The 12,486-nt window shown below is 45.6% G+C and overlaps 1 protein-coding gene across 1 annotated transcript in view; it reads left to right on the top strand.

Moving 5' to 3' along the window:
* The first annotated feature begins 11,940 nt into the window (after positions 1–11,940).
* LOC143283466 (relaxin receptor 2-like) overlaps positions 11,941–12,486 on the top strand; it is a 792-nt gene continuing 246 nt past the window's right edge. The window contains exon 1 of the mRNA XM_076589707.1: positions 11,941–12,486. This exon is cut by the window's right edge and continues 246 nt beyond it. Coding sequence (XP_076445822.1) covers positions 11,941–12,486 — 546 coding nt within the window.

Genomic DNA, 12,486 nt, shown 5'->3' with positions numbered 1-12,486 from the left:
GCTTGAAGACAAGTCATTTCTTGAGAATTGCGCATTGTGTCGACACAGAAAATTTGTTTAACTATTTCACATCCGCTGAATTAAATATGCTTTTATGTTTATGGTTTCTAATTCTCCTTTTCTCCTGTAATGACAAGAAAGTGAACCAACAGTGTCATATTTTTCTGTCTGCAGAGAATGAGTCAGCAGTATCAGTTTCATTGCGTTCGGACAAATCTATGTACGTTACAGCTCTTCTGTTAGACAGATGCCTGACCAGCAGCATAACCCAATTCGCTAGTCAGGCCTTGAGTGCCTGCAGATATATTTGTGTACAATTATCAGAGTGGATCTCTCCAACAACAAAAATTGCCAGAGGACCACTCTTTTGTTGCTATGGATTCTTTTTCAGTGCGCCAAGTGTGTGCTGCACACGGGACCTCGGCTTGTCGTCTCACCGAAATGACTACACGTTCAGTTCGATTTTTCCAGTCAACTGTTTGTTTGTTGTTGTTGTTTGCTGAGTCATATTGAAGGTAATAATGAGTGAGTAGTCTACAAGCAAACAATGTGAACCACATCATCATGGAGATCCTTCCATGTCGACGAAAACGTTGGCAACATACACGTAATGTGCATATCTACCCATACAGAGAGAGAGAGAGAGATGGTCTCCACCGTCAGTAGAGAGATGGTCTCCACCGTCAGTAGCTGGACAAGAAAGGCTGAATTAGTGATTTAGCTATATATTAAGTCAGTTTATTCAGCGATATATCTGTCCACATGACAAGCTGCCCTTGTCATATATACATACATATATATATATATGTGTGTGTGTGTGTGTGTGTGTGTGTGTGTGTGTTTCTACCTGTTGGGACACACGGGGTTGGGAAGCACAGCTGTGGGATGCGATCCGTACAGCACACTGAGGTGAGGAAGATTGTTGTTCAGGTTACATCCAGACACCAGGTTACATCCAGACAACAGGATGGAACGAATCCTCCAGCTGCCCGCCCGCCATGAAGAGCTGTGTCACACTGGCTCCTCCCAAGGGCCAGGTCATCTTCTTCAGCGTCTTAAGCATGGACCTCGGGTGGGGTGATGAACTGGTCGCCTTTCCAGGGCGCTGCGACTCGAAGGAGCAGGTGAAAACTGGAAGGCCCGCCGGACATGTCACTAACACACGCATTCAAGCAAAATATCTTTCAGGCAGACATTATTATTATCATCCCGAGGCATTTCTCTTTCCTGATGATTTCTCTGCTGGAGACTCGCAGAATACGGACAGCCTTCTGTCTGTTCATTTTACAAGCCGTGGTCAGAATGCGCGCCATTGTTTCAGACTTCGGTTTTCCTTTCACCGTGCTGACTTCAAGCCGAAGCGCGTGCAGCCCTTGAAGACAAGAAAGGACTCGATGTTAGATGACACCGGATACTTTGGCCGTGATCTTGAGGTGAAGTGGAACTGCTCGGTGTCTGTGTGGCCTGACCTGTGGGAGCACTTTCCCTGTGACCTGGTGTCCCAGTGTGCACAGTCTGAGGATGAAGCACGGTGTGCCTACACTTCTGACAAATGTGGACCCAACAAGGTACGGCAAGGTCTATATGTCGCTTTAGGAGTAACTGGTGGTAGAAAAAAGATGTATCCAAACCAGACAAAATATGGCTAGTTCTATGTCCCTTTAGTAGTGACACAGGTGGTATATATTAAAAATATATTAAAACTAAACATGAAATAGAAATGAAAATGTATTGAAACCAAACAAGGTATGGCTTGTTTTATGTCCCTTTACGAGTAACAAAGGTAGTAGATATTGAAATGTATTGAAAACAAACAAGGTATGGCTACTTTTATCTTCCTTCAAGAGTAAAAGGTGGTAGAAATTAAAAACATGTAGAAACCACACAAGGTATGGCTAATTTATGTCCCTCTAGGAGTGAAACAAGTGGTAGAAATGAAAATGTGTTGATACCAAACAAGGTATGGCTAATTTATGTCCCTTTAGGAGTGAAACAGGTGGTAGAAGTTAAAATGTGTTGAAACCAAACAAGGTATGGCGAGGTTTATGTCCCTTTAGGAGTGAAACAGGTGGTAGAAATTAAAATGTATTGAAACCAAACAAGGTATGGCGAGGTTTATGTCCCTTTAGGAGTGAAACAAGTGGTAGAATTTAAAAACGTATCAAAACAAAATAAAATATGGCGAGGTTTGTGTCCTTTTAGGAGTAACAGGTTGTAGAAATAAAAATGCATTAAAACCAAACAAAGTATGGCTAATTTTATGTCCCTTTAGGAATAACAGGTGGTAGATATTAAAATGTATTGAAACCAAACAAGGTATGGCTGGTTTTATATCCCTTTAGGAATAACAGATGGTAGATTTTTTTTTAATGTATGACAACAGAAAGCTTCAGCTTCCTTAGTGACCGTTACAAAAAGGTGCATTTCTGATCATTTGAAATGCACTTCTAAATTCCATAAGAAAGAACGCAAGAAACTTTACACACATCAATATTTTTACCAGTAACTTACATTGTTGTGCATATTTTGAAAAGCCATATGTATGATTTATAGGAAATGCATGTTTCACGTGGCCAAATGAGGCACATGTGACGCAAAATATTTGAAAGGTTTTTGGAATGATTGAAGCGTCTGCTTTAGATTGAAAAGAAATGTTTGTGTCACACTGAAACTCGTCTTAAAAGACATACTGTGTAAATGATGGATTGGGGGAGCACGCTGCTTTGATGGTTGTTGTTGTCTCGTTCGTCATTTATCAGATGGATTCCCCCGTCTCCTCGACAAAGGTGGCAGTACGTTGCAGGTCCTCCAGTCCTCTGTAGAGCTTCCGGGCCGCTGGGATTGGGTCGGGCCAGGTTTTCTCTCGGAGCGCTTGGTGGGGCGGGCAGGACTGCAGCAGATGTTCTGTTTTCTGGCTGCCTGTTCTGCAGGGGCACTGCTCTGTGTTACTGATACGGAGTTTCATGTATAGGTGGTGTTTCAGGCGGTTGTGGCCTGTCCTGAGCCTGAAAATGGCTACCTGCTCTCGACGAGTCAGCAGGTAGTACGGGTCTGCTCTGTTGTGGCATGGATGCTGCTGCTTCCACTTGTTCTGCAGCTTGGCCTTAATGATGGTCCTGGATTCAGAGTAGTTGGTAGACCTGTCCATCTGCTCTTTCGTAGTGCCTTCCTTTGCCAGAGAGTCAGCAGTCTCGTTGCCAAACACGTTGCAGTGGGAGGGAATCCACTGCAGGGTGACTGTGTGACTTGTGCAGAGGAAGGCGAGAGAGGACAGATCGTTGAGTTCTGGATCTCTGTTGGACCAAAGGGCCTGCAAGATGGACAGGGCGTCAGTCAGGAAGACAACGTTGTGGCTGGTGTAGGGGCTGACCTCGATGTGGGCTGCTGATGTTTTCAAGGCTTCTGCTTCGTCTCTGTAATTGGTGGAGTACAGGACGGTAGCGAGGCAGATCTTTTCTTCTCTGCCTCCTGGATAGTGAACATAGACTCCTGCCCCTTCGTTCCGAATGGCATCTGTTGCAGAGCCGCCAGTGTAGACATGAGTCCAGACCTCTTTTGGGAACTGGGTGTGGAGGTGTTCAAGGGTGAGGGACTTTCTTTCAGGTCCGCTTTGGGAATCTTTGGGGCCAACACCAGGGATGCTGCACTGGATAAGGGGAGGGGTTCCTTCGCTCCAGGCAGGGACGGCGAGACACTGGGGTATCACTTTGGGGGCATGGTCAAGGATATCCTGATGTTGCCGTTCAAGGATCCTGCTTTGGTGTATGAAGCTCCCTCTCTTTAGCCGTCCTTTTGTTGGCTGGGAAAGTCTGTCCTTCATCGGGTGGCCTTGCAACCTCTTGAACTTGGCAGCCTGGGTCAAGAATTTTGCGTCTCTGCGGTCCTCAAGGGGCTGGAGCTCTGTGATGATTTCAAGCTCCTGAATTGGCGTAGACCTCATAGCCCCAGTGATGATACGGGTAGCTTGATTCTGAGCCTTGTTGATCCGTTCAAGTTGGACTTGGCCGTAGTGCCCCATGCAGTCATGCCATACTCCAGCACTGGCCTGACTCTACCAGTGTACAGCCTCCAGAGGGTCGTATTGTCTGCACCCATGTTGTTCCTGCCAGCTTCTTCATGAAGGCAAGTCGTACTTTTGCTCTTGATTCTGCTTTCTCTGCTTGCTTCTACCACGTCAGACGTTTGTCAAAAGTGACTCTCAGGTACGTGGGGTAGTTCTCAGCAAGCAGAGTTTGTCCACTGATGCGCAGGTTGGCCTTCTGTTCTTTGGGTGAGAGGCTGAAAACAGTGTAAGTGGTCTTTTTTGCATTAATTGTCACCAGCCACTGTTTTGTGCAGCTTTACATTCAGCGCCTGCTGTAGTCTGTAGTTGGCAGTTGTGAGGTGTTCTTCTGAACACCATAGGACAAGATCGTCTGCATGGATGGCTCTCTGGACTTTGCGTGGCATATCTTTGACGATGTCGTTGATAAAGACGAGGAACAGTGTAGGGCTGAGGACACCTCCCTGAGGAACTCCTTCTCTCATTGTCTTCTTCCGACTGTGTGCTCCATTGACATGGACTCAGGCCTTCCTATTGTTCAGGTACTGCGAGGTCTACTGGTACATACAGCCAGTCACACCACTCTTCTGGACCTTCCTCCGGAGGCCATCCTGCCAGACTTTGTCGTATGCCTTTTCCATGTCTATCCACACCGACAGTGTATGCTGTTTGTCCTGGAAGCCATCCTCGATCTTCTGGGCTATGTAGGTCACTTGGTCCTCAGTGGAATGATGCTGGCGGAAGCCTGCCTGCTCTGGAGTGATGATGTTGTTCTTCTCCAGGTGCCACACTAGTCGTGAGTTAATCATACACTCTAGGAGCTTGCCCACGCAGCTGGCGAGACTGATGGGGTGATAACTATCAGCCCTGGCTCTGTCTTTGCCCTTCTTGTGGATGGGTGCCATGTCAGCTTCTCGCCAGCTCTGTGGAACATGCCCCGTCTTCCAACTGTTGTTGAAGAGAGCAAAGAGTTTGGTCTTTGCTTTGGTGCCAAGATGTTTTAGCATTTCGTTTGTGATTTTGTCAGGACCTGGAGATTTTTTGTCCTGCAAAGACTTTACGGTTTCTTCAAACTCCTTTAGTTTGAAAGGCCTGTCCATATATTCAGGTTGGTCTTGGTCATCCTGATGATTCTTTATTTCATCATGGACTTGTTGTTTTCTCTCCTCTGACACAGTGATGTTGCTGATCTGCTCATAGCTGTCTATGAAACAGTTTGCTGCCTCTCTCCCTGTCACCATCTCCTGGCCTTTTTGAAGCGCGACAAAAGGTTCAGCTTTTCTGTTTTCTCCATCCAGCTTGTTCTTGCAGCTTGGATGTAGGCCTTTCTGTATTTGTGCTTTGAAGGTGAATCCGTTGAACTCGCCCTGTTCCGTTGAGTTCCGTGGGATGGATTCCTGGTATTGGCCAACTGTTCCAGTGTCTTCTGTGAAGAAATAGTCAGATGCGCTGGTCCTAAAGCCTTCTCCAATCATACACATACAGATGACCATAATATGACGGTGCTATTTTCGTTGGCAGCAAGACCAGGAGAAGGTAAACTCCGATTCCAATCCTGTGAGACAGCCGCTAAGCGTGATACGTGACCATGGGATATGGACTTTCCAGCAACCAGAAACTTGCCACAACGATAGGTAAATGCTTCCATCGCTATGTGGCTCGTCTCTGGGTGGGGTAGGAGAGAGGGAAAGTATATTGATGAAAACCTAGACAGACAATCAGGAGTGAAGCCCCTGCAGGCAGTTGGATGTCAGAACTGGCATCACTCCTGTCCGGCAGCTCGAGGTGCCAGACTTTAGCTCTGCTCTCCTCTGACAAGGGACACACTGAGCGTTTCTGTGCAGCATGTTCAGGAGAGTGCTTGGTGGCGGTCTGTGTCCCAGACGGGGCTGGAGGCGAAGGAGAGGAAACAAAGAATGGTTGCAGGCAGGCAGCAGAACTGGCACGAGCAATCCTGTGACAGTTTTGAACAGCATCGTTCGAGACAGAACTGAGAAAGTTGGAAATAACCAGGTTTTTGATCTGTCGTTTCTTTCATTGATCGCCACAGTGGTAGATGGAAGTGAATATGAACTTACCATCCGCTTATGTAACATGGATGAAGAGGACGAGTTATATTTTATTCTGGATCATCATGTATTTCATGTTAATGGAAATATTTCCTTTTCAGTTCTGTCAATCGTCGTTAATGTCACTCATACCATTTCTTTGCAGGTGAATCCCAGCTCCGCAACTCCATTGTTCCCTCTTGCTTGTAGTTTGAAAAAGTTTTGAAGATGTGACCGGGTAGATGAGTAAGAGCAATCTCTAGTTGTGACCTACCTTTCTCCCAGTCTGTTAGAAACCATGCCTTCTACTTGGATGAAACACTCCACTCTGATGCTCATGTCAAACACTCGTGCCGCACTTTGTTCTGACAGTTACGCAGATCAGGCGAAATTGGATCCTTCTTTTCTACTACTGCTCCCAACAAACGTGCTGTTTCTTTCACACTATCTGGATTAAACTTTTATAACTCTCTCTTCGCAGGTCTCCCTGATTACAAACTGAATAAACTTCAATGCATTCAGAATAATGCAGCCCGACTAGTACTCCATAAACTGAGGCACAAGAGTGCAACATCACTGCTCAGAACACTTCACTGGCTTCCTGAGAAGGACAGAATCCAATACAATTGTGTTTGCCTCTGCTTTCATTGTTTCTCTCACAGCAATATATTACCATATCCTTCTGGTCTTCTCCATCTATGCCATCCTTCTAGGACGGCACGCTATCTTGACACCTCTCTGTTTACAGTTCCTCGATTCTCCCTCGAGACCTTCGGTAAAAAAAAAATAAAAAAAATAAAATAAAACAAAAAAGCCTTTCTCTTTCTTTTGCCTCACTACCTGTGATTTTAGTTGTGCATTATGTGGGCATTGTGATGCATGTGCTTGGTTTTAATAAGTATTGTGGTATGGTTTGGAGTATAATGATATTAATGTCAAGTATTGTGATATGAGATTCCATCGTTTAGGTATTGTGATGGGTTTGTTTTTTGTTTTTTTAGTGTTATGTTGTACGCGTTGTATTTGTGTATGTGTACGTACATGGAATTAGTGTTTGCTGTTTGCGTAGGGTTGTGTATGAAAGTTGTCATTTTAGTGTCTAAATGCAGGTTTTAAACATTGATTTTAACATCGTACAGCGTCATTGAGCATGTTTTATGTCTCTAATCAGATTTTCGTCTTTTTTTTTGTCTTTTTTTTGTCTTTTTTTCTTTTCTTTTTTTTTCTTTTTTTTTTTTTTTTTGGTCTTTTTTTTTCAGGTGGAGGCTGGTGGGAAATGTTACATCTATGAAAGACGAGACTACATTTCCTGGTTTGACTCCGACAAGAAATGCCGCCAACATGGCGCCCTGTTCGTCAGTCTGGAGACTCGTCAGAAATGGAATGACGTCACGGAGCTTTTGAAACACTCTCTCGCTTATGAAACCTGGATTGGTCTGACACAGACCCCCAAAAGCCTGAGAAAAGACTCTCTCAATGCCATGTGATTGATTTTTTGTTTGTTTGTTTGTTTTCTAATCTAGCTGCTGATTGTCAATCAGTTCCCATACACCATTTTTTCTTATTAATCTGTTATTTGTCTTCCTATCGAAGTGGATTTTCCTACAGAATTTTGCCACGGATAATTTGTTTTGTCGCCATGGGTTTTTTACGTGCGCTAAATGCATGCTGCACACGGGACCTCGGTTTATCGTCGCATCTGAATGAGTAGTGTCCAGACCACCACTCAAGGCCTAGTGGAGGGGGAGAAAATACTGGCGACCGTGGGATTCGAACCAGTGCGCTCAGATTCTCTCGCTTCCAACGCGGACGCGTTACCTGTTGACCATCACTCCACATCCAAAGGCATACGAGGATTATTTTGGTTCACGCCTTACCATAGGAATTCTATCAAATATATGCAAATTGTGACAGTATTTTAATATAATTAAATTTTCATAGAAAATGGGAGGAAAGGAGAATGTGTCCTCTTGGGGACATTGATTCACTGTAGTGGACACATTCGTACGTGTATGTGTGTCTGTGCGTGTGCTTTTGTGTGCTTGTGTGTGTGTGTGTGTGTGTGTGTGTGTGTGTGTGTGTGTGTGTGTATGTATGTGTGTGCGCGCGTACGTGTGTCTGTGTGTCTGTGTGCGTGTGATTTATTGTTTTGTTGATTTTTTTCGTGATCTTAGGTACAAAAATACATGGCAATGGAAAAGTGGGTCTGTGTCTTATTTGGACGTGGACGTGCCACGTTTTGGAGACAATGTCTGTGGATTTTTGTTCCGAACCCCTCTCACAACGTCACCATCGTTTCGAGTCACGAGTTCCTACTGCTCGGGGAACGGTGGCTCAGAATCCTTCCTGTGTGAGTTCACTTCGGATCGTCATCACGTTCGCAATTTTGTCACGCTATCCGCACCCCGCGTCACCATGAATATGTCATGTGTCCCTCTCGTGACTTGTCCCCTGCTGCACGTGACTCACGAGATGTTGGCCTGTGACCCGGACAGCCTTTGCTGGAAGCTGGACAGCACGCGGGGACTGTACAGTGGCCACTGCAACAACATGCTTCAAGGATGGACACAGCCATACTTCTACTGCGGTGTGCATGAAGCGTTCGTGCCTTACAGTTTGGTGTGCGATTTCCGAGACGACTGTCCCAACGGAGGTGATGAAGACTTTTGCGTGCATCCCGCCTGTGGGGGATCCTCGTTAAGCTGTGGACTAGGACAGGTACGCTTTCTTATCTTTCCACCACAGATCATGCTTGTACAGCAAAATTAAGGAGCAAGGTGGCTTATCCGCCAATTCAGTGTCCGCCAGGGTCTGGGTTCGAATCCCGCTCTCGCCCCTTTCTCCCAAGTTTCACTTGAAAATCCAATGGGATGAGATGATAAACCGAGGTCCTGCGTCGCAGCACGCAATCGGTGCTCTGGAAAAAGAGCCCATGGCAACAAAGGTGTTGTCCTCTGGCAAAATTAATCATGTTAAAGAAAACCACTTTGGTAGGTACACAAATTTATATGCACGTACTTAAGGCCTGACTAAGCGCGTTGGGTTATGCTGCTGGTCAGGCATCTGCCTAGCAGATGCAATGAAGCGTATAATTATGGATTATTCGTCCGAAACGCATTAACGCCTCCTTGAGAAGCTGAAACTGAGCAAGTCTTTATAGTCAATGTTATCTTAAGGACGGTGCAAAGGCCCGTGTTAGCCCACGCGTTCTCGCAATCCCACGATTTATCTCCCTTTGTGTTCTCCTCCCGCGCTTTTTCTCCATTGCAATGTGTGAGAAAGTGTGGGAAGTCCCTCTGATTTTTTTTTCAAATTTTTTATCAAAAACATTTCCACACTCATCGGGGTTGATTTCTTGTCTTTCTTCAACACAAATCTTGTGGGGAATTGATAGAGAGGAGGGAAAAAGAAAAAGGGGGGGCCCAGGAGGGGGGGGGGGGCGGGGGAGATAACGACGATCATGATAGTGTTAGCGAAGACGTTGACGGTGAGGTCACACTGTATCGGTTTTAAAACAAAGTTGTGCCGTGTGTGTGTGTGTGTGTGGGTGTGTGTCTGCGTGTGTGTGTGTGTGTGTGTGTGTGTGTGTGTGTGTGTGTGTGTTTCCTTTTGTCTGTTTGTTTGGTTAGCTGCTTCAGATTTGTTTTCCTTCTTTCACTTTGTTTCTGAAATGATATTTTCGTGTTCTCAGTGTCTTCTCTGAAATTTAGAAGTTATCTGCGGTGCAACTTTACATGCGAAAAGATGCTAACTCAAATAGATGAACACATGAACAAGCGTGAAACGAAAGAACATTCTTAAAAAAAAAAAAAAAAAGGTCGCATCACAACACAACTAAAAACTATTTGGTCACGTTTTCACTCTCCCATCGCGATGGGCAATGCATTGTGAATCATTTCCATGTTATTCCCAACACCCCTCGGGGAAACATTCGGGTCAAGTCTTTGTATATTATATTTCTGTCTGAGTTTGTTGCTTGCTGTTGATTCTGATGCTGAATTTTGAGGTCGATGCATTGCAATGATCCGTCTCATGTGAAATACTATAGATAGATGTTAATTTCATTGTCATCCGTCTCATGTGAAATACAATAGATAGATGTTAATTTCATTGTCATCCCTTGTCGATGTTTTCGCCAGTGTCGTCGTCATCATCCTGAGCGTCATTGTCGTCGCCCCCCCCCCCCTCCCCGGCCCTCCCCCGCCCCATCCCCCCTTTCTCTTTTCTTTCTCTTTCTCTTTCATTTTTCTCAAAGATTTCTATTGGTGAAAGACAATAAACCAACCTCGATGAAAAAGGACATGTTTTTGATTAAAAGAAATATAGGGGAACTTCCCACGCGTTCTCACACATTTGCTGAAACAGCATTGACTGAGATAGTACATAATACAGTTTGGTTCTCTCTCTCTCTCTCTCTCTCTCTCTCTCTCTCTCTCTCTCTCTCTCTCTCTCTCTCTCTCTCTCTCTCTCTCTCTCTTTCTCTCCCTCTCTCTTCTTTTTTTTTAATTTTTTGGTTCTTGTTTGTTTTCTGTCTTTCCTCAGTGTGTGGACAATGATAAGGCATGTGATGGCTATAAAGATTGCATGACAAACCTAGACGAAGCAGACTGTCCTTACCCACATGCTTCCATTTTCCATATGCATATGCTACGTAGCGCTCACCCAAAGCCCATGAAGCCATATCCTTCTTCAGCCGTGGTCAACTTCGACAGACCTGGGGGGTTCACTCTGACTGTGCTACCAAAACATTCCACTCAGTGTCCAGACACACATTTTCAATGCCCTGGTGGTGGCTATTGTCTACCTGTCTACGTCAGGTGTAACGGCATAAATGACTGCCCGGGTCATGAAGACGAAGAAAGGTGTAAGGTCAACAGTTGTCCTGGGTTCTATCGATGTCGTGGAGATGAACCAATCTGTGTGCACGCAAATCACTTATGCGATGGTCGACCACAGTGCCCGCAAGCTGACGATGAGCTGATGTGTGATCTGACCTGTCCAGAAACGTGTGTGTGTCAAGGCCTGGCCTTTACATGCAGCCATACCTTTCCACTCGGCTCTTTCCTGCAACTGCGCTACCTCGAAGCCAGGGGAAGCGGACTGCGACAGGCTGAGCTAGCACGTAATCTGATGCTCATTCATCTAGGTGCTCAGGCGTGCAGTTGGAGCAATCTGTCAGACTTCAGGCTTCCAAACCTCCACAGCCTTGACTTGAGCGACAATCTACTGCACCATATCAACTTTAACCATTTTGTGGACATGCGTCATCTTCGAAGGTTGAGCCTGTCGGGTAACCCTATATCTGACAGCCTTTTTGATAACAAAACAAAGCTCCCGCTGTTGTCACTTGAGGTTTTCGACTTCTCTAGAGTCCATTTGCATTCGCTGAATATGAGCTTTCTGTCAGCTATGTTGCCTGACTTAAAAGTTCTGGATATGTCTCGCAGTGAGTTCAAGTCTCTGCGTGGACGGGCTGTGTTTCGTCATCTTCATATTCTGGATATACAGGGCTGCCCAGTATTTGATTTTGACCCAGACTTAATGAAAGGTATGGATCGCCTCAACAATGTCTTTGCAAACAGTTTCAAGCTGTGTTGTTCTGCTGTCTTGCCCAACAATTTTCGAGGTGAGTGTCTGGCCCCCTCTGATGAAATTTCTTCCTGTGACGACTTGCTGAAGACTGGTATTTATCGTTTTGCCCTTGCACTAATCGCTGTGCTTGCCATCACAGGAAATATCTGCAGTTTTGTGTATCGTTTGCGTTCTTCGACTGAGAACGTTAAAACTGGATTCGCTGTGTTTGTTCTTCATTTGTGTGTTGCTGACTTTTTAATGGGGGTGTATCTTGCCATGATTGGTTTGGCTGACAAGGTGTATGCAGGCGTTTATGTTCTGAGTGAGACTGTCTGGAAGAAAAGCAGTCTTTGCAGCACTGCAGGATTCTTGTCCTTCCTGTCTTCTGAAGTGTCGGCCTTCCTCATTTGTCTCATCACCTTGGATCGATTCCTCGTGCTTCACTTTCCCTTCAGTCAGGTCCGATTCAGAGCCACATCAGCTCACGTGGCCTGCATCATTACCTGGACACTGGGGTTTATTCTGGCGATGGTGCCTCTGCTTCCCGCGACTTCACACTGGGAGTTCTACCACCAGACAGGCATCTGCATTCCGTTACCCATCTCCCAAACAGATTTCGCTGGTCACGGTTATTCCTTCGGTGTTATCATCATCTGCAACCTGGTCCTCTTTCTGCTGATAGCTATGGGTCAGTCTCTGATCTACTGGTCGGTCAGGTCCAACGCTCTGTCGCAGCAGAGAACGGACAGCAAGAACGCCGAAAACGACGTCAAATCCAAAGAAGCGGTCATTGCCAGACGCCTCCTGTCCATTGCCATGTCG

The sequence above is a fragment of the Babylonia areolata genome, chromosome 6 (genome assembly GCF_041734735.1).
Source record: "Babylonia areolata isolate BAREFJ2019XMU chromosome 6, ASM4173473v1, whole genome shotgun sequence".
NCBI lineage: Eukaryota > Metazoa > Mollusca > Gastropoda > Neogastropoda > Buccinidae > Babylonia > Babylonia areolata.
The sequence above is the reverse complement of the archived record's forward strand: the minus strand, read 5'-3'. Positions and strand labels throughout refer to the sequence as shown.